The 25,987-nt window shown below is 36.1% G+C and overlaps 1 protein-coding gene across 2 annotated transcripts; it reads right to left on the reverse strand.

Moving 5' to 3' along the window:
• Positions 1 to 9,892: 9,892 nt before the first annotated feature.
• On the reverse strand, positions 9,893 to 25,711 carry htr5ab (5-hydroxytryptamine (serotonin) receptor 5A, genome duplicate b). 2 transcript variants are annotated; one of them, XM_041967500.1, is made up of 5 exons: positions 25,627 to 25,711; positions 21,299 to 22,079; positions 15,372 to 15,446; positions 15,205 to 15,276; positions 9,893 to 11,905 (listed from the first exon to the last, which is right to left on the reverse strand). In XM_041967500.1, exons 2-5 carry the CDS (start codon positions 22,004 to 22,006, stop codon positions 11,573 to 11,575), a joined length of 1,188 nt encoding a protein of 395 aa, XP_041823434.1. In that variant the 5' UTR covers positions 22,007 to 22,079; positions 25,627 to 25,711; the 3' UTR covers positions 9,893 to 11,572. The 2 variants fall into 2 exon arrangements, with proteins under 2 accessions (XP_041823434.1, XP_041823435.1); XM_041967501.1 differs by lacking the exons at positions 15,205 to 15,276; positions 15,372 to 15,446.
• Positions 25,712 to 25,987: the final 276 nt, after the last annotated feature.

The following is a 25,987-nucleotide window of genomic DNA, read 5'->3' on the forward strand; positions in this document are numbered from 1 at the left end:
ATGTCTGGTATTATTGTATTGAAAGCTGAGCTAAAGTCAATGAAGAGCATCCTGACGTAACTCCCCTTTAGTTCCAGGTGACTCAGCGCTGAGTGGAGTGCAATTGCAATAGTTTCAGTGGTCCTGTTGGTCCGATATGCAAACTGGTGTGGGTCCTGGAAGTGGGGTGGAAAGGCTTTGATGTGTCTTAAAACTGGTTTCTTAAAGTAATTGGTAATGACTGGGGTGAGTGCTAACGGGTGGTAGTCGTTGAGGCTGGTTATGGGTGTTTTTCAGAAAAAAACAATGTAAAATTAAAAAATTTCAACTTTGACTTTGAGCATAACAAAAGGGTGCTTCTTATTCCCAGCGGACCTTGAACAAATTAGATTACTGAATAGAAAACCTAAACAGTCTTTTTATTTACAAAGATTCTCTCAGGTCTTGAAATCGTTGGTAACATGGTTGCTATGGATGCTGCTACATGCGTGGTACATTCAAATTCTGTTTTGCGCTGTCTGCTGTCAGCGTGCTGCATTCTAGTTTTATAGGCTTTGTCTATGTCTATTTTGATGTAAATTTCAACAAATTATTTTAATGACAAAAAATTACCAATAACTGACTAGTGATAGAAACCTGCCATTGCATAAATGGGTCTTACATAGTCCATCATTTTGGTAGTGCAGCATTTAATAACAGAAATTATTTTACATGCTATATACATTTAAATCTTTTATCTCCACCTGCTTCTCAAATACATGCAAATTGATTCCAAATCTGTCACTGGCTCAGAGATCTAACAACACGTATCACTGTCACAGGCTTGCCTTTAATTCAGTAAATCACTGGCACAAAGACAGTAATTCAGATGAAAGCACACACTAAATTGCTGAAAAAAAAACCATTCTGCAATTCATACCTTAGATTGTCTTCACACGATAGCAGGTCATGACACATTGTGAGGAATAACTGATGAGACAGGGCGATTGAACACAGAGAGCAAGGATGTTATTTAAGATAGCTAACTTCAGAGAAAGCAGCATTTTTAGAAAAAATGCAGAGGGAAAGTGAAATGGAAAACCCATTCAGAAAAATCATCCTGTCCGTCTGTCCCTCCATCCATCAATCCTTCCGTTGCAGTTCTTTGCATATTACAGCCACATATACATATGGCTGATTAAGCTGCTGTCTCAACAGGGGTTGGCTTTAGACCTGACAGATGTATGAAGCCATGAAAGACTAGCTAAATATTTTTCTGACAGGTTAACAGCAAATAGTCAGTGAGATAGATTCTTTCTCAGTGGTAGGGAGCTTGACATGGTGGCCAGGGGTGGGAAGGAGCATTTGAAGATTTTTGATTTTATGTTCTTTCATGAGGAAAGCTGAATTTTCATCAATATTTTAACTGTTGGCATCTCTGATTCTTCTTTTAAATGTTCAGTACACTTGGGTTGTTACTAATGGGGAAGAGAAAAGACAGAGATGATGTCTTTTTTATTTTATACCATCGTCAGAGTATGAAGCAAAACTAAGAAGCCTCAAAACAAAAAAGCAAGGCAGGAGAACAGAAGCTACCTGCACATTAGCAATTTTATTTCTTTTTTTTTTTTAACAGCTACAGCATATTCATATACATTTAAAATGAAATATGGGTAGATATTACTAGCCAGTAATAATGACCAATCTGTTAGGTCATAATGAGTGTCCAGTTCAGCATCATTTACATCGTACTGAAAAGCAGCAAAGGCTGATACTATGTTACAGTAAAATGAAAGTAAAATGGAGATTTAGCACGTATCTTTTTGGAGTCCCTGCATGTACCCTAGTCTCACACACCTTTGTTAATGCCCTCAAAGCAGGTAGACGATGACAACCTCTGTGCTTTGAAGATCACCATGTGCTTGTCTGTGCTTTGTTGCCACGTGCATACATTTTCTGAGATTCAGAGGGCTGTGACGAAGGTTTGATTGCCCTCTTTCTGGCAGCACCTTCCTGACCTGATGATGACAAATGACTCACGTCCATGTACAGCGGACACTGAAACACAAAAATGGACAACAGCAGAAACCATATCCACTATGCACAAAGCATCTGTTACTTGTACTCATTTGTTTAATAAGATAAATATTATAGAAAAATTATGCACACAGCTACAGCAATAAACATAACTAGCTTAACTAGCTTACTATCTACATACTGAGAGGCATTACTTTGTTCTCTTAGTGGGGCTATAATTCATAAAATAACATTCCTTACTGAAAAATGTTCTGACTGAGAATATTAATCCCGAATAGGTTAAACAATCCTCCTGTTCACAATGACCAAGCTCTGCTACATCTTTACAACTGAACATGACACCTGTAGTGGGCTGTGTGCAGCCACTGAAACCACATCAGCTGCTGGATGGTTGCTGGAAATCCCTCCAAACTGTAAGATCACTCTTTCAGTTCTGCAACACAAAGGAGTGTTTGAAGTTGTTCACAAGCATCTTTGTTGAAGCCGCATCAAGTATGAAATGTAATGCATTTGCTTTGCTATGGATTAGTAGCATAATGCAATTTTCTTTTCAAGATTAATTAAGGGCAGAGGGGTTGAAAGACTCTGTTTAGATGCTGGCAGTAGAACACATTGTATAGTGGAAGTTTATTTTTTCGACAAAGCTGAGAAGCTTCTGGCACATTTTTCTTTTTTCATCCCTTGTATAATCACGCTTGATTTTTTTAAACACACAATTCCCACTGATCTGAGCAGCACCTGCCCACACAACAGTTACTTCAACGATCAGACTCAACAGAGCTTTAGCTAATGGGATGGCTCTCTCCTCTTAATTCTGCTTATTAAGCAATGTGATCTGTATGATCAAATAATCAATAATGGCTAATGGACACTGCAGACAGCCACTAGAAACTGCTACAATAATACAGTCATGCATGAGCAGATGCTGAAAGCCAGCAGGCAGCAGCACTCTTGCTATTGTATATAATGTGATAATGCTCTTTTCTTAATCTCAGTCACCAACCATCTAATTTTTCAGTGTTTTCACAAGATCCTTGGTATAAATCTATCAAAGCATTTAAAATCAAACTGAATAGTGCACAAACTGAATGTTCCCAGTGCAGAATGTGCAGTTCATTTTAAGTTTGACTCCTTGATTTAAGTGATATTGAACTTCACTGGACTGGCAAAAAGAACATGTTGCTAAGTGCTGCAGCCCATTTTAAGTGAGAAGTGGGCTGATTGTATGGCATGGTCCAAATGTAGCTATAAAAAAAACCTAAGGCAGGGATGCACAGCAGGGCTAAATATGGACTTCTTGAAGTATGCCTGCAATTAGATATTTCCAATAACTGCAGTGCATTTTCCAACATTATAAGGAGAATATGTTCCAGTTATAAAAAGATGAAAAATGTTGCTGTAGCAATTAAAATAAAATGAGCATGATGAGCTGATTAGTATCTTGCATTTCTGTGGGTTGTTTTTATGATGCACAAGTCTGTAGAACATCAAACTAACCATGGATCCTGCTGTACATATACAGTAAAAATTCTGTGATTCTTACAATTTAGTTGAATAGTTTTTTTGACAGATATATGTATTATATTAAATCAAAACTTCCTTATGCTATCTGATTTTCAAAAACTTCACAAGTCACGGAGCCTGCCATCCTTTAAAGAGTATCAGAGATTTTAAAAATGCATAATTCCTAAATGATTTTGAATGAAAACAGCAAACACTGCCACATACTATAGATATAGTTTGCATTATGTTAATATTTTCAGCCCTCATATGCATAGGGAGACATGAAATTAATCAAATGTAGATTAATTTCTCATTTATTTAATTAAAAGTAAAAAATAGGGTGAACATTCGATTGATCGCAAAAGTTTAATTACTGATGTTAATGATGCATGTACAACAAAAAAAGAGGCTAGGTTAGCATTCAGATATATTCTTTCAGAAAACACAACAGCAACAAGCTCATATCATTTTGCAGTTTTTATGTGATGCTTAACTTAGGAAAAGACTGACAAACATCATGTTTTTATGTGCCTCAGAATGAAGATCTTCATGGGAATGTAGTTGATTTAAAGTGTGTCAGTGTGCCATAACAGAGGAATTCAAACAATGAAATGCAAAACAAAGCTTGTTTTCCTCCATGGGGCTTGTGGTTCTAACATACTGTATGCTTGCTCTTGTTGCAGCAGAAATTGCTTCTGAGGGCAGCTAAGTCTTTATTTGCACACCCATCACTGGGCATACTCTCTATAAAACCTTGCATGTTTTACAAAAAAGTCCATAGATCCTACATAGATGTATGCTGTTATTACTTTTGTAGTGACCCATCATCTGGCAGATTAATTAACCACCTTCTTTTCCTGCACATCAGATCTCATTCAAATTGTAATATTTCTTCAAGGGAATTCAAAGCCGAGGCTCCCACATCTAGTATTATGTGAATAACTCAGCAGTGACAGATGCATCATCACACATCACAGTGGGGCCTTTAAACCACCTCATCTAGGCTGACTGAGGTGGAGAGTGGAAAGAATTATAGTACTCGTGCTGATACTTATCAACAGACTATTCTCAAAAGAACTTTGGAGTGATGCCTTGTCAGGTGTAATTGTAATTTCTTCTGTACTTTTGCTCAAGCTCTGTCAAGCCTTCCAGCTCTAACAAGTCCGAATAGACTGCAAAATAAATTATTACAAAGTGGTATGATTGAAATATAACAAGTCCATAATAGAGACAATTACTTTTATCTCTCTCTGCCTTTCTTTGGTGATCATACCTTTTGTCTTAGATTATTTAGCTAATTTCTGAAGATGTTTGAGGACTTTGTTTTTCAGGAGATGACTGCAACTTCTTGTGCCTTTTTTTTTAACAAGAGCATAAACAACCTGTTTGAATCTTTACAAATACAACTTTAAAAAACTGTCTTGATAGCAACAGAGCAGTTTTGGGTTATCTTTACAGACAAGGGATGAAAACCCATTTATGCTTTGACTCTTCTGTTTTTCTGTGGGTTTCTATCTGTTTTTTCTGTATGTGTATTGTATGTGTATGTGTCTACCTTCCTGATGAACACATTGTGAGGCTTACTACATCTTACCCACTCTGAGCAATCACCACCTCAGTTGGTTTGCTTGTGATTTCAAGGGATCTCAAAAATACAAGAAAGTCTGCCAAATCTCACAGGGAGCCAGCTCTCTTTTAGCAGTTCTTACAGTTCTTTGAGATATCTTTTATCAAGACATCTCAAAGGTCTCTCTGCTGTCTCACTATAACTTCCCTGGTTTTAGAAAAAAAAGCTCAGTGGGGTGTTAAATTGAAATGCATGCAATTGACAATAAGGCAACACAGAAAATAGCTTTATTTATTTCATTTCAACAGCCCAATAGAATATATAGTTTTTTAGCTGTGTTTCACATATACATCGTATAAATTTTTTTCATGCACGAAGTCCTAATAGAAATTATTCTCATGACTTTGTCTTATTATTCTCTAATTTTTATAGACATTTCTCCTGTTGCAGGTCAGGTAAGTAAATTATATAAATAAAGAACCTCAGTGCCAACTGTACTATGCTTACTTTTATGCATTGTCATATTTGGGATTTTGTTAGTTTTTGCAACACAAAAAAATCTGCAAGCTCATATCTTATGATATATGTTATGTGAAATTCCTGCTTTTTTCTAGTTTTCAATTTATATTAATTACGTTGAAAAATGTTCATTTCTTGAAAAAATTGAACATGCACGGTGCATCAAGAGATTAGAAAAATAAATAATACATAAGCTCATACTTGATACTTGATTTTTAAGTGAAAAGTTAAAGGAGAAATTTGGTTAATGTTATTGTTGAACTGATAAATAACATACACAGAGTAGTTCGTCCTTCTTTGTGTCATTATTCATAAAACTGACTAACTTCTCAAAACTCACTATGCAAAAATGTCCCCCTTGTGTCACAGTAGTACTCCAAGTGCATTTTCCTTGAAAAAAACCTTAATAAAACCTGAAAAAACTCCCATTCATCCATAAACAATTGGGCAAAATATCTTGGAATGAAACAAATGAAGGAGAGAAAAAAAAGAGATCATCTCCTCTGGATTATTTAGAATGTTTCCCTTTTTTGTCCATACCATCACTTCCATTTTAGTCTGAGAATCTGGAAGGAAAGCAGCCCAAAAAGACTGAGTGTAATACATGCATTTGAATCACACACACGTATCCTCCAGGATCCTCTTCTCCAGAGTCCTGCTGTGCTGACTGTATTTGGATAAGAACTGAGTTGTTGCAGAATAACAAGTATGACAGCAAAAGAGACAGTGGATGACAGGAAGCGACTGAGCCAGCTCTCTTGTAGAGTTTCAAGAATATCTTAATAGTCACTCTTCACTATACTGTATATGAAGTTTAATGTTTAACATGCTGAAATACATGGGGTCTGAGATTATAGCTTTTTTTGTGATTCATCAGAGTTTTGCGTGTTATGATCTTGGGGTAAACGTGGACATTCATTCTTGGGAAGACTGCCAACTGTCATAGATGTCTTCTGCTTGTGAAACATTCTCACTGTAGGATGATGGACTTATATAGTTTGCAAATGTCTTTATAACCCTCCCCAGATTGATGGGCAGCAACTATCCCTTTACTGTAATCATATCTGATGCCTTTCAGGTGTGGTGTTAACACCTAAATACTCAAGAGAAGCACATTTACAAACATCAAAACACAAAAAGAAGTTGGAGATGATCATTTGATCAAGTAGTTGATTAACACCACATTGGTGCTATTTACCTTCTTAATTTCTGTTGAAGTAATAAGGGTGTACCTGTTTTTCATACTGTGTTTTTAACTTAGTATTTCACATCAATTAGCTTTTAATTAATTCTTTTTTTTTTTAACAAAATCATCTCAATCTACTTTTAAAGATAGAGCTAATTCAGTACAATTAGTTATGGTCATTTAAAATTTAATTAAAACAAATCTGTGATTCACATTTGTCCATGTAGACATAATTGTATTTATATAAGCCAATTCAATAAACAAAAAGAACAAAAAAACAAAAAAACAAGAATTGCCTAACACAGGAAACCAATAGATTGCATTAAATGTTATCTTCAGTTAAATCCTCCATCCATAAGCACAGGGCAAGTTCCTGTTCTTGATGGAAGATCATCAACAGTGAAAGGATGTAATTGATTTTCTCACTAATAGCAGCAATTTTATTTGTGAAAAAACTCATGAAGTCACCAGAGTTGAGAATTCGATTAATTCATGGTTATGGGGTAGTTCTTGTTCTCCTCTATCGGTGATGAACAATAAGTGGCCCTAGCTTTATTAAGGGCTTTCTTAAATACAATGAAACTTTATTTCCAGAGCAAGTGAAATTCTTCTAAATTAAATGAACCTCAATTTTATTCTAATCTTTTTAAAGTCTGTTTTAAAGCACACAATTGTGAATTAAACCAAGGAGCTAGCCTATTCAGACTGATTACCTTCTTTTCAGAGGGACAACATTATTTTTGTACACATTGAAGCTGCTGCTCTATTAACAAGATGATTAACTTGTGTATGAGTAAATCTCAGGTGGTTGTCCATCTGTCATAAAATCTGCACTCGTGCAATATGTGCTGTTTATTTTTTAATAGAATGTCTTTATTTAAAGTCATCATATATCTGTATTCATGTTTCTAAATGTTGTCATATTTTTGCTGTAATGTGGTGGGCGTTTACTGCATCCCTGTTCAAGTGTCATGTGGAGGCTGGTTGCATCTATTTCTGAAATATTCAGGAGCTAAAGTAAAGGTTGCTTTGCTAGAAGCATCTAATTCTAATCCTACATCATTTTAGCCAAACAACATTTTCATGCATGCTGCCTTCCCCTAGGATATGAATGGATGTTCTACTTTGAACAGTGGCAGACTCACTCTTGGCCCTGAAGTGTGCTTGCTGGCTGTGTCACCAGAGAGAGATTTAGGACATGCTGGTGCCTATTTATAAAAAAAAGACCCCTGTGACTGAGTAATCAACACAAGAAAAAAAAATCTTACTGAAACTAAACACTAAATTGTTTTGATTGGTCATAGATTTTAATGTGTAATTTACAAGTTTGGTGTCTTTTATCATACATTATGTGGTTACTAATTGGGAATGTTATATTTCAAGGCTTCTTTGGAATAAAACATGGACACACTCACTAATATTATAAATAATAAATAACATTTTTTCCACAAGCACAAAAAGTATAAATAACTGAATTGTTTGTTTTAGAGGTAGTTCACAGTTTCTGCAGTCAAGAAGCCCCATGTGTCATGAATTTCATCATCTTCATTATCTGTGGGGGGACCACAAGTTTCTAAGGAAAACAAAACATTAAAAAATACAAACCAACCTGACTGTTTACCTGAATGGTAATCATCATATTTCTGACCCACTTTGCATTTCTGGGTGTGGCTGTTCATCTTCTCAAGCTTGGGTCCTCTACCAGAGTCCTCGGAGCTTTAAGGTCCTGCAAAGTATCTTAGCTGTTCTCAGGATTGTGCTCTTCTGGACTGAGATATCTGATGCATGGCCCCCAGTGCTTGGATAATTACTCTTGCCTTTACCTTCTAGGCTTTCTGCAGTTCTTCTTTTAGCCCTTCTTATTTCTCTAGTTTCTCATGTTCCTTTTTCCAGCTTTTCTCTGCTGCTTATCTGTGATCACAATGTTAAGTTGGTTGGCCATTACCATTTTGTTGGTCTGTATCTGGAAGTCCCACAGGATCTTATCTCTTTCTTTCTCCACCCCCTGTGGTGATGTTTCCCGTCGTGACCTGCACAGATGTTTCTGTACACTATGCCCACTTGATTATGGCGTTATTCTTCTACTGCCAATATCTTAAATCCTGCTGTTAGGTGCTTGATTGTTTCAGGGGCGTTTTTACACAGCCTGCATGGAATCCTGTCTGGTGTGGTATATCTGGGCCTCTTTTGCCCGGTGTTCAAGGCTTGCCGCTGTGCTGCCATGATTAGCGCCTCTATCCTGGCCTCCAGTCTAGCCCTTTCTATCTATTGGTAGGATTTGTTCATGTCAGCTATTTCAGCTATCTGTCAGTGGTACATCCCATGAAGGGGATTTTCCTCTCATGATGGTCCCCTCAACTCCCTTTCTTCCAGTGACCACTGCCTTAGACATTCACTAAGTGCTTCATCTCTTCGGCCCATCTTCCTCATGTTTGTGGAGCTTAGATGTTTCATCTTGGGTAGTGGCTCTGATGCTGACTAGTCCTCTAAATCCTTCTTTGCGCTGTATAGCCTGGATTTGGGGTGGAACCGCCATACATGGTGTGCAGCTTTCATGTTTTACCGTCTGTGGTCTGAAGTTCCTTCTTAGTGTAGACCATAATTGTGAGTGGCCCATGGTATGTGTTTACACACTAATTTGCTTAAATATATTGTTGCTGTAAAAAATAAACATAAATTGTAAAATGTTGCTGTTCCAGTCTGTAAAAACTCTCAATCTTCTCTTTGTTCACTGTTGTAGTGATTCCAATAAAAGTGATTGTTCGGTATTAATTTGTTTTTTCAAAGCAAGGCAAGTTTATTTGTATAGCACATTTAATGTACAAGATAATTCAAAGTGCTGTGTATAAAACATTAAAAGCATTATAACAAGGTGCAGGACCCCTTTTACAGTAACTTTTGCTTCCATTTGCTACTGTTTGCAGCAGTGCTACCAGCTGCAAGCAAGGAATGTTTCACAAACATCAATGCTCATGCCTACAGATAACATAGCTAACACAGGCTGACCTGTAGTCTAATTGTTAAGCTGATGATGAAGCTTAAACTTGGCATTCAAAATAATTTTAGAAATGGCCCAAAATAAAAAAAAAGCAAAAAATTTACAAATTATTATTGTGGCCATGTTAGAATACCATTCAATGTGAGCTGGCTTTTTAGTTCAATGGCTAATGTTTCCATCAAGGCATTGTTAGATGGTTTAGATGTCAAAAGAAAATGATTTTTTTAATGAAACTTTCAGTTTTTTTTTTAAAAAAAGTTTATTTTGAATGATTAAAAAAAAATCAAATAAAAACATACATTATTTTTCACAGGACAGCAGCATTAGCTAGTCTCAAGTAATACATTTAATTTTCTACAAAAACAAATCGAACACAATACTTTGATGGTGCTTTCTAATGATGCAGGACTACATGTAGCACAACTATTGGCTGAGAATTGATTCTCAACTTCTCACATTACATTATATAACACATTTAAATTATGATCCATTCCCTGATCCTACAGTTAAACAGTGAACATTTTCAGTAAGAAAGTGTCAATTAATTAATAAAAGCAAATAAATAAACAAAGAAAAAAAAAAAAAAGTTCCACAATCTGAAAACATGACATTAAAATAGGAATTGCTTTTGGGGACAATTAGGGATATTCTCTATAATTTCATAAGTCAGACATACAGACGTGTTTAATTTTACAATGGATTTTCCAATTTATTCTTATTAACTTCTCAGACCATCTTATCTATTATTCCTTTGTTTTTTTGTTCTGCCATGGCAAGAGATGAGAGGTTGTTTTCACTGCTCTTTGTTATATTGTTTCTCTTTCAGCAGGATCCCTAAAAATAATTACCTGCTGGGATTTTACTAAATAGAAAGGAAAGATGGAGCATGGACAATAACAGTTTTTGTTGCAGAATTTTTAAAATTGTAAGGTGGATGACTATACATGTTTCTTATGTAATTTTGGCAGGAAAAACTTTTACAGCATTTCTCTGTATAATCTTAAATATAACTAAATCTGAATAGAACTGAAGTTATGTGCTTTCATTTATGGTTTATGCAGAGCAGTTTATTTAAAGATGAGGAAAATAATGACTTGTTCTGCCATTTAAACACTCAGAAAGTCATGTGAAAGTAAAATACCTTTGGGAAATACAGCATATAGCTTTACTTTCAACTTTAGGGGACAGAACGTTCCTTTAATATCCAAACTTATACTCATTTTTAAGATCAAAGAGACTCTGAAAGTCTCAGAGTATCTCATGGCTTTCTTTGAGGGCTTTGAGATCCTACAATACATTGTTGAAATGTCATCTATGATGATAAATTTCATGTCTTTGTACATAATCCACAGTTGGTTCTCAGTTATTATGAATGAGGTTCATTTTCTTCGCTTCTGTCAGAATTTTCTTGGAAAATTTCTCCCAGCTCTGCTTTGTTCCTTTTGCAGCCATATATGACAGTGAAACTGTTTTCATGGGTGTTAGTGAGCCTTGCTCCTTTATTAGCCTGACAGAGAGAAAACCAACATGTGGACAACACTGTATCAACTGCTGCCACAACATCACAACACGACCAATTAGTTCTTCTCTTGGAGAATAAATAACTCAGACATCCATCTCAGTCCAGCTGGGAGGTTACTTCTTTAATCAACAAAGAACTCTGACATTAATAAGACTCGAGACACAGTTACTAATTACCACCCTTTTTTTTTGGAGTGACTGACACAGATTTGTTCTTTCCTGTTTTGGGGAATAACACTGTACAAGCTGGTGTGGTGTGTCAGCCAAGGCTGTGGAGCATGGCTCAGCGCTGCCTAGAGAAGAGGTTCCTCAGAGCATTGTTGTAGTTCTTATTAAAGGCAGTGTAAATAAGCGGGTTAAAGAAAGAATTTGAGTAGCCCAGCCACAGAAAGATGCTCTTCCAGATTGGTGGGATGTCACAGGAGCACAGCGGCACGATAAGTTCTGTGATGAAAAAGGGGATCCAGCAAAGTACGAACACCCCGATCAAAATGCCAACCATAAGCGCCGCCTTTTTTTCCTTCTGCTCGCGCCATGTGTCCCCATCTGTCTGGAAGGTCACGGTTGCATGGCGCACAGTAAATACCATCTGTGGCTGCTGTGCTTCCTCCTTTACCTAGAAAGCAGGTGATCAAAGAAAACGCAAGTTATTCTATAGTTTTATTGATAAATAAGAAAAAACCTGGCAGCTTAAAAAAAAAAAAGGAAAAGCAATTTCTTTAATAATGTAGGTCAAGGAGGAGTAACTGCAGTGAACATTATGTGGTTGCTCAACAAAAGATGGATTAGAGGCTGCTGAGCAGAGTGTGAATCAACAGGCAGATCAACAAGCCAAAAATTGCTCATTCATTTTATGCAAACACACACACACACACACACACACACACACACACACAAAGTATATAAAACTGGAACAGTCTTAATCTGCATTTTGCAGCAGTCTATTTTGTGCCACTTCCCTAACTTACTGAGCAGGGTTAGAAAAAGAAAAGAAGAAGAAAAAAAAGAAAATGCCAACATACATCTGACTTCCCTGCCCTTCAAATTGCTTGGCTTAACTCAAGGCAGACTCTGTTTCTTTTATCTGGGGAAGTTGCTCAGGTCACAGTTTTTATAAGAACAAAACTGTGTTACTTGTTGGAAGTGAAATGTTCAGATTGCAGCACTCCTCACTGTTATGTTCACCACCTAACCAAGAACCTGCCCTCAGAGGGGGCAGCTTGACATGCAGGGGGGACATAAGCAGCCTGGATCAATTCGGCTGAGTCCATTTGGTTGGAAGGAATTCACTAAGATAGATAGATTAGGTAAATTCAATTATAGCAAAGACTAGAAGTTAAAAGCATAATGCTGATGAGAAGGTGGTTGGAAATTAAAGGGACATTTTAAGTCAAGTAAGAAATTGGCTGCACTGGCTGCCACGCATTGCATTTATTACAATGGAGAACTGAAATTTATTCAATAGATACATTTGTTTCAAGTATTTGAAGACAAAGTCTGCTTTTTAACTTTTAAGCTTACTAATCTGCTTCGTTGACTTTTAAACCCAAAGGCACTGTATTAATTTAAAAATTGGGTGGGTTAAAAGTTCAATGTTTGCTACTAGAATATTAAAAATAGCATTTTGCTAATTAACGGAGACAGGACCAGGCACAGAATTAATAACCTTTTAGGTGACGAATTTGTGCAACCTAACGTTGTCAGTCTTGTATGAGCTGTCAGTGTTGTTACTGAACCAAAATGGTGTGAAATGATGTAAAAAAAGTGATGACTTAAACATCATGTTTCTTGTTAGTCAATGATACAGATAAGAATTTATGGCTCCCAATGTAGAAATCAAAGTTTGCAACTGGCTCTCGATCAAAAAGAAAAACACCAGCAAAGACTGATTTTAAGGTAAACTAAAAACTATCACAAAACTATAACTACCCAATTCATTGCACTATGGAATGTAAAGGAATGACCTAAGTAAGTTTGCTATGGCGCATGCATAACTTAAATTTTCCTAACCATAGTGCAAAACTCACATCAGGGAGAGACATGTGCTTTTATAGCATCCTTTGAATGTTATCCTTAAAATGAGGTGTATTAACAAAGTAATGATTGTACAGTTTTTACAAAGTAAACCCTTAATGATGAATCAAATCTCTGAAGGTCTTCAGTGTTTTTGTATGTTTAATGTAAAAAAACAGCTGCTTCTGTTCTTAGCATCATTTTTAACTGTCCAGCAGTATGAAGTGTTTTACCAACCATGTTTCTGCCTGGACATCTACGTGCCAGCTCAGATCTCTAAAGACCACATTGTTTCGATATATCTACAGTACCGTGTAAAAGCCTTGAGCGAGCCCTGATTTCTGTATTGACTTTGAATAAACAGAGAATATGTGCAGAGATTTAATAAAACATTATGCAAACATGGGTGAAAATTTAATATTGAATTTTAAAGATTGTACAATTCTAATGAGACTGAAAATCAGTATTATCGTTCAGCATAGCCTGAAACATCTTATGCAAACTTTCAGAAATAGTTCTCCAGGCCTCTTCAAGGACAAAAAGTCTCCAAAGCTTTCTTTATTTTTTTAAGCTTGCTGTTTGTTTTTTTTCTGTCCAGATGATCCCAGACTGCTTCAGTAATGTTAATGTTAAGACTCTTTATTCACTTAAGCTATTCATCACTCCATAAAATTGTTGCTACTGATTCCAGTTCTTGTGTAACTGGGCAAACCTCAGCCTTTTCTCTAAATTTACCTTTCTGAAATGGAGTCTTTCATAGTCACTCATATGGAGAATATGTCTGATGAGGCTTCAATGAAGGAATGGATCAACTGCAACGGTCAGATGCCTCTCAGGCCCTGTGTCAGATCTTTGTTTTTATTTCTTTAAAACCACACTTTTAAATATTAATAATCTGCCGTGAAATGCTTTTTTAGGCCTGCCACTTCATTTCCTATCCACTTGCCTAGATTCCTTATTTTTATTTATTCATGTATTTTTTCAAGGAGACACTGCACATCATGTTGAGATGTGCCAGGTTTTCAGCTAACAGCTCTTTGGGAATCAGTATTTTTCCACACACAAATGTTTCAAAGTTATGTTTCATTTGCTTAAATATCGTGTAGATTAACATAAAATAGCTCAACAATCAAAAAGGCATTCATCAGAAAATAGTCAAGTACCAGGACTACACAAAAAAAAGAGTGAAAAAGCAGTCAAGGTCCACAGAAAATCTTTGAAAGACCTTCAGAAAGCCCATGAGAACTATCGCCCATACCATTTACATGACAGGCTGGGTTCTTAGAGGCAAAATATAAAGAAGTACATCATGGTTCAAGATTGTTGCACAAGACTGTGTGTTATTAGGTTGATACCTGTAATGATAACTATACAAGAGCTCCATGGTTGTCTGTATAGACATGAAAGACATGCATATGGGCTACATTTAGCATTATGGATATATTTTTCTTGTTATGGTTGGACTCGTTATATTTTACTTCCTGACATGGAAATATACCAGAAGTAAATGCAGAACGATGGGTAGAAATTGAATTTCAAATTTGGGGGCCAATATATATATATATATAAAAAACCAAACAAACAAAAGAAAGAAGAGGACGGAAAATAAGAAAAGACATTGTCTAGAGCCGACGGAGACATTGTTGCAGGCAGTAAGGTTATCATCATTCAGTTCATCATTTGTCATTTGAAGTCTCAAGTTTTCTCCCTGACTCGAATCTTTCTGCTTTTCCCACTGCATCTTAAGAGTGTGTCTTTTAGAACAGATGTTATTTTAACTTTGCAGAAGTACCTAAAACACTATTTAGCACAGCAGGTAAATTACAGCCTACCTGTTGCTACAATTGTAAATGTAAATAGGCTCTGAATTTCATGAGAATGTTAAAAGCTTAATCAACTTACCTGAGACTCTCTGCCCCTCTCTGGCTGTCCCTGTCTCTCTGAGCCAAGCTCTGTTCTCTGAGTTGCTTTCTCCTAATAACACCATGATAAAACATTTTATCAGTAATCCACTCCTTCTTAATGAAGATGCACCAAACTGTCTTTGATACTGTGGACATTCAACTTACTTGATGTTTTGCTGCACTGAAAAATGGCCTGATGTCCCTTTTTCTTTTCTCTGCTATTTCAACTGACCTGGCTCCCTAACAATAAGACACACAAACATACACACATTATATTAACAGTGGCAGGAGAGGTAACCCTCCTTGACTGGGTTTTAAGGCAAGTAATTTAGGTTTAGATTTTCCATCGCGGCAGCTCAAAACTTTTTTTCAGTATTTGCAAATGTCCACAATGTAATGAAACCAATCAGAAATATATTTTAGTGTAGTTTGTTATCATTATGTATCCTGAAAGGAGTAATCCTTTCATTTAAAAATGTAAGAATTAAGTCAATTTCATTTGTATGACACATTCATTAAAAAAAATTTAACTTGACCAAATTTATTCACAAAATTCAACAGTAGGATAATAACCTTTAGTTTCAAGGTCGGAGACTTCCAGGGAATATTAACCAAACCTTGTTGAGGATCAGAAAGGAGTGGCTGGATATGTGAAACCTTCCAACTTTTTTAAATATAAAATTAGAATAATTACTTCAAATGCATTTTATGCAATTATGTATATTCAAAGCTAGAAATACTGACCCTTCTTGGGGATATATCTCTGTTTTCTACAAAATTAGAGGTGTGGGGTGTGTCTTAATATGTTTCCTCTTGTGTAACAAAAAACAGTGGTCGTAGTCAGGAGACAAGTAGCATCTACGGGCAATAATGCGTTCCCATCCTTAACCCCATTAAGCCCCAAAAAGTTATACATGTGTTTTTCCACAGCACAACTTAGGTTAACATAATATGTACACAGCAGTGCTATCCACTGAAAACACATAAATATTTATATACAATAAATAAAAAAAATGAAAAAAGCAGTGGAAGCTCTCACAGAGTTGCTTTAGGGCATAAATAAGATTTTAATAAAAGTGGACACAAAAAATAAGGGTTTTTCTGGAAAAAACAAACATCTTTTGATGTCTGCTGGTTAGAATATTTATTTCTTTTTTCAGTGATTGCCAAGACTTGGGAGAAGGACTTTCAAAACCATGTTCATAAATGTTGGTGGTTTGACATGAGTTAGGTTCAGTGATAGTCAATGTCCCTAGAAACTCATCTGACATTTCAATTGATATCAGCTCTATAACTTGATTACAAGCAGCATGGGGAAGTCAATCTTAAAACACACACACACACACACACACACACACACACACACACACATACATACATACATATATATATATTTATATATACCAAACACAGAGACAAGCCTTGGGTGACCAAAGGTCTAACAAATGCTTGTAAAAAAATTAATTAAATAATAATAAAAAAAAATCATTATATAAAATGTTTCTTAAACAAGACAGTGGCGGTTGAAAACAAATAAAAGAAATTTAAAAATAAACTCACAAGTACATTGAGATGTGAAACAAAAAAGTATTACAGTAAATTATTAGAAAAAAACCCAGAAATAATATGAATACTACATGGAAGGTGTTAAAAGAAATTATAACTAATGGTGAATTAAATTGTAATTATATTCCTTATTTATATTTTGAAAATGAAGTCATTTCTGAAACTAGTAGGATTTCTAACAAATTTGATCAATATTTTGTTAATATTGGTAAAGAAATATCTGACTCCACCGGCGCTCCAGCCAATGCTGATGTGGTTAAAAACATAATTAGCATGAATGACCACTCAATGTTCATTAAAGAAACTGATGAACAGGAAATTATTAATATTGTAGATAAATTCAAGTATAAAAAATCAACCAATTAGAACGGTCACAGTATATTCTTGATCAAACATAGTATTAAATGTATTGTAAAGCCTTTCACTTACATCTGCAATCTGTCACTAACTTTATTTAAAACTGGTGATAAACACTTGCTGCTGAACTATAGATCCTTGTCCTTGTTAGCTCAATTCTCCAAAATGTTGAAAAAATATTTTCCATAAAACTAAATGATTTCATTGATAAGTACAGTATACTGTGTGAACAACAATATGGTTTTAGAAATAATCAGAACACTTTACTGGTGCTGATTAATTTTATTGAACAGATAAGAGATGCAACTGATAGAAGAGAGTATACAGTTAGCGTATGTTTGGATTTGCGTTTGATACAGTCAATCAAATTTGACTTCTTGATAAATTACATGGTTAAGGAATCAGAGAAGTTGCACTTGAATGGTTACAAAGTTATTTAGCGAACCGATATCAATTTGTAAATGTAAATAATACGGATTCTGAGTTATTACAGGTATCATGTGGGGTGCCACAGGGCTCTGTTCTAGGCCCTTTATTGTTTATATTGTTCATTAATGATTTGTGTCTTGTTTCCCAGTTATTGAAGTGCATTTTATCTGCTAATGATACAACTTACTTTTGTGACAGAGACAATTTAAAGCAGCTTCTGGATACAGTGAAAAATGAGTTTGAGTTAGTTAACCAATGGTTTGCTGTCAACAAATTATACATTTAACTTGACAAAACAAAATGTATTATACTTGCAAAACATACAAAAAGATAAAATAAATAATCATGAAATTGACATAGTTACAGAAATTAAGTTTTTAGGCTTTATTGTAGACCATAATCTAAACTGGAAATCACATTTAAATTATGTCAAAACCAAGATGTCAAACTCTATTGCAATACTGTACAAAGTAAAGGACTATCTGTGTCAGAAATCACTTTTTATCTTATATAAGTCATTGATTGTTCCATATATGACCTATTGTGTAGAGATTTGGGGAAACACACAAACACAAATTCAGTTTTAAAGAAGGCCGCTTCCATTCAGTCCACCTGTTGGTCTCACAACATCTCAATGACGGCTGCAGGCTGACAAGCCAGGGGTCGTAAGAGGGAGAAATGTTAAGAACTTAGAGGAAATAAAACCCAAGGTACGGACAAATGTTAAGTTTCATTGTTTATCTGTCACTGGTGTCAAAATGTGGAACAGTTGTTTTGATGACGAGTTCTACTTTGAAATAATTTAAAAGAAAGTACATAAATGATATAATAATGAAGTTTTTTTAAAAATGCTAAAGATCTTGTGGGTAATATTTTTACAAGTTGCTCTTACTATCAGTTGTGGTGATAATGTAAATCTTTTTTTCAATGTTAATTTTGTTGGTAAAGGTAATTTGGTAACATTGTTCTGTTAATGGGTAGGTGTTTTATAAGCTGTTAGCTTCTGCCTACACCTTTTGTTTTTTTTCATCTTCTTTCTGTAATTTTTTAAGATGTTTTATTTACTTTCACTACACCAAAATAATGGAATAAATAAATAAAAAAATACATATAAGACCCCTGAGGTTTAAGTATGAAGCCTCAGCAAGGACGTATTAGGCTCAGTGTAGCATGATATTAGTGACACTAAGCAGCGGGAAACAACTACCCACACTCTGTCCAAAATCCCTTCAATTTCACAGGTTTATATCTCATCCTCGTTATTTCAGTCTATGCACACGAAGCGAAACGAAAAGTTGATTGAGTTTTATTTGAAAATACTGCATTCTGAAGAGCAAGTGTCAGGAGCAGTGGGAGTCAGATCATTACCAAGAGGTTGTTGGATAATCAGGAGAAACCTCAGTTTAGTTTGAATTAATGGCAAAATAGTCACAGGCATGGAAAATGTTTCAGCTGATTGAGAAATAACAGGACTGAATTTGCTTCACGAATGCAAAGGATCAAGAGATGAAAGGAGCAAGACTGTTTAGCAAATGTTTTGCTCCAATATAAAAAGAACCTCAGATTTATTTTCTATCACGGTGTTAAATAATACAGATCAGTCAGATTTTACTAAATAGATCTAAAAATCTGTATATGAATATTTTTATCTTGCGTATTTACAGTGACTTGAATAATTTTATGAAGATATCAATTTTATGGCCTCTGTCAGAAAGTTTTTAGTGCAAGTAGGTCAGGAATGCATTATACTTACTAATACACTTTAGTTCTGCCACAGTTTGTTTATGTGTATGTATGTCTTAATGTGTGAGGGGGTGTTTTGATGAGTGAGAGCAGGAGGTTTATATTCTTCAATGCCACCCCTCATATTACAGCTCAAGTCGACAACTTGCATGGCAAGGCTTATGCTCAGAAATGGTGGAAGTAAAATCTGTAATGAGACATAGATGATCTAACAATACGAAGTGCAAAACAAAATAAGTAATGAAACATATTTCCTAAAATTGCTCACACTCTAAGATTGATTGCCAGTGTAATGAAACTTGATGTAAGCAAAGTAATAACCAATTTGGCTAATTTATTTAGTGATTGGTCCTTTTTTACCATGAGCTCCTAATGTTGCCACCTGATGCCACAGCTGCACAACAAAGAGGGTATTTACACACATTACAAGAAGGGAAAACAAGCTGTTAGTGTGCATTCTTTGTGAAATTTTTCTTCCATCTGGGAATCTAACATAACAAGATTATCACATGCTGACTGATTTTAAAAAGCAGATTTTCACAGAAAACATAAAAAGATGTCCTCTCTAAGATGTACAAATGTAGTGTAATCACAACCAACGGTGTGTTTTGTGGGGCCTCTAAAATTGTGGATAAAAAGTCAGGGGTGACTCAATTTTCACAGAGGAAACTTCCCTGATTAAATGTTAGCTAATGTAATGCGGAATAGATCTAGACCTTTATATGTGCTGATTAGATAAACGGCAAAGCTTAGAAGGTGCAGTAGCACATTAATGATGTCGGAGAGCATATTTATAGCCTTCTACCTTCAGCCTACACACATCAACAAGCTGATGGTGATGAGCAAGATGGTTTCAGTTGTTTTTTCATATGCTCAAACTACATACTTGTATGTTTCCCTGATTACTGATGAACAGATCATTAGCAACAATAATAAACATTGTCACAGCAGTACATATTTACATGCCAGGGGCATAAGCACATTTTAAAAGAAGGCATACTCTTCATTTAACCCTCTGGTGCATGAATTATTACAAAAGAGAACCACATTTTTTAAAATAAAATATTTAATTTTTACAGGCATGCACATTGATGCTTTTCTGTATTTTAATCTCATTTTAACCTTTACTTGTGTGTTGATTTTTCTATTTGATCTATAAAAATATCTATAAAATAATATCTTGTCATATTAATATAATATAATATAATATAATATAATATAATATAATATAATATAATATAATATAATATAGGGCTGCACGGTGGGGTGATGGTTAGCACCGCAGCCTCACAGCAAGAAGGTCGTCGGTTCGAGCCTCGGCTGGGGGGAGGTTCGAACCTGGGGCGTGGTGGCCTTTCTGTGTAGAGTTTGCATGTTCTCCCCGTGTATGCGTGGGTCCTCTCCGGCTTCCTCCCACCGTCCACAGATATGCATGATAGGTTAATTGGTTATTCGAAATTCTCCCGAGAAGAGAGAGTGTCTGTGTGTGAATGGTTGTTTGTCTATTTGTGTTGGCCCTGCAATGGACTGGTGACCTGTCCATGGTGTACCCTGCCTCTCACCTGTTAAAATGCTGGGATAGGCTCCAGCTAACCCGCGACTCGTAATGGAATAAGCGGTCAAGATAATAAATAAATGAATGAATGAATAATATAATATAAATTTTCTATAAAAACATCTGGATCATTTCCTTGTCATGTTTATCACTGAGGCAAACTTGGTAATTGCAATGTATGTATATATACTATATCAAATGTATTTATTCTTTATACGTGGTAGAGTATTGGTGACTCACCAATGTCCAATGAAGTTGCTAATGTACAGTCCACACCCATGCACACATTTAAAAACAGCCTTTAAATATGTGTCCTCTGTAGTGGACACTATGCATCAAAGAGTTAATAAATAATTAAATGGATTATCACATTGTGACTTCTAAGGATGAGAAAGTATATTACTTTTAAGGAAATATGTGTTATAAAAAATATAAAAATCACCTCAGCCATTGGTGTGATTGTGTTTGTCTTGCGGGAGCCAATTCGAAACTTGGCAGCCTTGTAGATCTTCCAATAAACAAAGAGAACCACACAGAGTGGAAGGTAAAATGCTCCAAATGTAGAGAAGATGGTGTAGGATGGCTCCTGGCTCACTTGGCACTTCAGCCCCTCTGAGTATGTCTCCCCCCAGCCAAACAGAGGTGACAAGGATATGATGGAGGATAACAGCCAAGTGAGTGCAATCATCACATTGGAGATCTTTTTTCGAGTCTTGAGTGTATACTCCAGATGCCTGGTGATGGACCAGTAACGGTCCAATGCAATGGCTGTCACATTCCAGATGCTGGCTGTGCAGCAGAGCACATCAAAGGAGATCCAAACCTGACACAGCACTCGACCAAGTTTCCACAATCGGCCATTGAGCTCATGAACCAGGCTGAGCGGCATGACCAGTGCGGCCACCATCACGTCTGATATGGCCATGGAGGCCACCAGGTTGTGGGGCACTCGGTGGAATGTCCTCACTCTCAGGATGGTCACCAGCACCAGCAGGTTCCACACAAATGTGGCCACTACAAGCATTGCCAGTAAAGTAAGAGTGAGCACGCTGAAAACAGAGAAGGGCCGATAGATGTTTCCCCCAGAGTCATAGCCATCCAAAGCCCCACTGAAGTTGGCTGTCAGTGCGCTGGTGTTGCTGTACGTCATGGCAGCTGCTCACGACCCCACAGCCAAGGGCCAAGACAATTCAGAGACAGTGTGTACTGACAGCTGATGCATTCTGCAGCAGGAGAGGGTGAGAAAAAGAAGCATTGACTTAATATGTCTCAACAACACAAACTCAAAGTTAATAATTCATTAGTTTTAGAATTTGTAACGTTTACTGCTATATACCAGCATTTAAATGCACACCACTGCGCATCGTTGTGTCACTAACAAGAGATGTAGTTTAGTGATTTGCTTGTGAAAGTAAAAAGCACTTGAGTTTCTCATTTCAGCTGTCAAGCAACCTGCCTACAACTTTCAAGTGCAATTTCATCTGCTGTTAAAATGGCTCAAAAGTACTCGGGAACATCTCTAGTTCAGATAAAATCCATAAATATTCAGTTTTATCATCTCACTGCCGTCCTTTCATTTGCATCCAAGTCAGACATGTGTTACAAAATGAGCAGTTTTCAATGGAGCCTTCATTGTAGATTCGTTTTGAAATTTTTGTATCAGCTAGAGATCCCTTTTTAAAACCTGTTATGTTTTATGTTCTAAGTTATTACACGTGAATGCACTCATCTTCCTTTCAATAAGAACATCTATACACAAGAAAATATCTGACATGGCATTAATACATACACAAAAGTGACAGAGCATGCTACACAACATGATGTTAAACACTGCAGAAACAACAGATCTCATCACCAAGCACTTCTACTGTCAGTCAGCTCAATATTTGCTAAGTCTTATATTGATTTTTACAGCTTGTAACTGCCACAAAAAAGTATTACCAATGTATACAATCGCATTACAAATGGAGGAATACTGAGAAAGCTCAATTAGTTAATTTTAACATTAATGACCAAAATTAAATAAAGAGCAACTCAAATATTTGACCAGCATTAGAAATCAATCATTTTTGCCCACAACAGAATGTTATCACTAGCATTATGCAAACATCACTGGGAGCATTAATAAATTAATGTAGAGTGTCTTGGAAAGTTGTGCCTGATTTAATAATCTCAAAGGATCTTAATTTAAAATCTAAATCATGACTCATTATTTTTTCATATATCCTTTAAAAAGTACCTGTTTAAACATATTCTTGCTCCAAACCATCTTCTAAGGCATTTACAGACTACAAAGCACAAAGAGTCTTACACATAACGTTAAACATTAAATATTATCATTAATTTTGCATGACTCCTTGAATGACATTGAGAGGACTGAGATAACTTGATCAGATTCCTTTCATGTCTCAAGGCACTTTGTACATAGGGAAAGAAATGAATGCATATGCAGGCAAGATGATTTAATCACCAAGATGAAAGTTTCTGGCTGTCAATCATACTATTGAAAAATTAACCTTGTGGATTAGAAACTTGAGTCTGTCTTCACTTCTTTGTACTCTGCAACAATAAATAAATAAATAAAATAAAATAAAAATAACGAAATGTGGGTGCAGTAATGTCTTGGAAAATTAGATAAAATAAACAAGTAAACTGTTTCTGATTGTTCAAAGTTAGTTAATAAAGTTGGTAAAAAGCTTAAATGACTATTTGAATGTATTTAAAAGACATTTCAAGCTCTTCTGTGGATGTTTGCTTCCCTTTGTTCTGTTCCGTGAAGATGATTCTAAACTCTTTCAGTAATGTTGAGGTCCAGGCTCTGGGCAGGATTCATCACTCCACAAGACCTGTTGTCACTGATTTTCTGTCCAGTTCTTGTGTAATTTGGCATACCCCAGCTTTATCTCTCTTTTTTTATTTTATTTTATTTTATTTTAATTTCCAATGACACAACAACTTTACTATATAAAAACAAGATGGACAGAACTCCAGAGCTAAAACACAAAAGTGATCCTGGTGACATTCTTTATCATAAGTTTATCCACCCAGTAGGCTGGACCAGAAGGATTTGCTTGCTATCAGTCACCTCATCAACTAGGCTTAGGTCTCGATCAGATGTTGAAAGCAAATGACATGTGACACTGTCTTTTAACATCAAAATCCCTACCTCTAATCAAAGGCTTCAGCCAAGAACAGACCAATATGCCCCAAGCTCTTTTTTCATCCTGCTCTCATCGACAAGCCTAATAACAAGCCATGAAATTGGACAACTGTTATGAAGGGAAGAGGCAATAAAATGTGCAGCATTCAGGAAACCAATCCTGCAATAAATCTACTGACATCACAGGCCAGGTTTATACAGGCAGCTGTCACTCGATATGTGAAAGGCAAACACGCAAGATGAAACAACGTATGGAAATATACAAATGGATGGAAGAGGCAGACAGTGGTAGCCAGAGAAACCTATATAGGAATAAAAGCTAACAGGATAATAACTGAAAACATTACTTGATACTGGAAAGAACAAGCAGCCTCACAGTTACCAGGAATGGATTGTGATTTACATCTCATTACTTTTTTGTCAATTCACCATTTTTTTTTTGCAAGAGAACAGAGGTGGAATATATATGTATAGCACTGAGGGAGATTCATGATCATGACAGGGCTGCAAAAGGAAGATTATAGTGTATTTTATCATAATCTAAATAATGAGCAAAAATCTTTCAGCAGTTAGAACCTTTCCTGAACTTCATGTGGGTTTTGCATTAGAACCACTTAGCACCAGACACCACAGAAACAAAATCATTTTATGGACAACTACAAACATAAACATATTTTTTTTTCATGTTTTTCCATGATAATTGCTTTTGCTGCTTTTCTTTTTGGCTGCTTCCAAGATCTATCAGCAATTTTCTCAAAGCAAGAAAACCAATTTTCCATTATTATAATTGTTTTATTTTTCCATTTTATTATAGTTCTATCTCTTCTGCTTTTTTTTAGTATAATCAGCCTGCCGATTTCCAACAGTGTTTTGCCAGCTGCAGACACAGGTAAAAAGTAGAATTGACATCTTAATTTCGTTTCATATTGTATCCAAACATGCTGTCACAGCCAGCTTTGTGATTAAAACTGCAGGAGTGTGAATGGCATTCTCTCTGTGTAAAGCTCTTCATTATCAGAAGGTTGTATGCTCAGCTGTTGCACAATTTCCTCTAAGGAGAGGTTCTCTGAGGCTGACATTTGCTGGTGAACAGGGGGAGGATATGCAGATGTGTCCTCTGACTTGTGTAGAAATCACAAAGCAGCATGAGGAAAGCCTCTGCACTGGGGGCTAATTCACTTGAGCATTCACCAGTTTGAGCATGTTATCTTTGGTTTGACAGAGCGCGTTTACGAAGCAATGCAGTCTGTTTTTTTCAGCCACATATTTAGAGCACTGTCTTTTTTTCTGGCTGGGGAAGAGAAAGCTGCATCAAGTGCTACTTAATAATTTGAACAGTTTTTAAAGAAATTTAACTAGTGTTCCCCTTTAAATTCACAGCTTTAAGTAATGAGGATTCAGCAGAGTAGCACACTTTTCCCTTGCGGCTTTCTATCAGCTAATAGATAACTAACAAAGACACTTGTTACACCGCATCTCAGAGAAGCCCCCCTTACTTTTAAACCTCACAGCAATCAGAAAAGATTTTTTTTCTCGTGTAAGAAAAAAAATAAAACCCCCCAAAACAAAACAAAATACAACTAGGTGGCCACCTGTAAATAATTACTCACCCCATTAACGGTGACACATAAAGCGGACTTGTGCGAGGAGATCTCTGTTCTGTTGATCCATTCTAATTCATTTCGCTGATCTTTCAACGGAGTGGCTGAACCGCCTGGTTCAGAGACGATGGAAGCAGAAACACACCTCGCGCTGAAGATACTGAGCCGCTGGAACGAACCACGCAGCGTTATGAAGGGGGACCTGACTGCAAGTGCATGATAAACGTTGCGTTTTCTGGGCATGAGGGAGATTTGTGCGCGTGTTTTTGGCGTGCACTCCAGGTAAAACAGGACCTTTATTTTTAGCAGCATGTATGCGAGGGAAGACATTTCCTTTGATTTGTCAAGGTGCTTGTGGTGCTCATGAAAA

This window comes from Melanotaenia boesemani, chromosome 18, assembly GCF_017639745.1.
Source record: "Melanotaenia boesemani isolate fMelBoe1 chromosome 18, fMelBoe1.pri, whole genome shotgun sequence".
NCBI lineage: Eukaryota > Metazoa > Chordata > Actinopteri > Atheriniformes > Melanotaeniidae > Melanotaenia > Melanotaenia boesemani.

Coding starts and splice junctions, on each gene's coding strand:
- htr5ab (XM_041967500.1), bottom strand. CDS start 22,006: ATGACGTACAGCAACACCAGCGCACTGACAGCCAACTTCAGTGGGGCT. Junction 15,447..21,298: donor CAATCACACCAATGGCTGAG/GTGATTTTTATA, acceptor TCTTATTGTTAG/GGAGCCAGGTCAGTTGAAAT. Junction 11,906..15,204: donor AGAGGGGCAGAGAGTCTCAG/GTAAGTTGATTA, acceptor CCTGCTTTCTAG/GTAAAGGAGGAAGCACAGCA.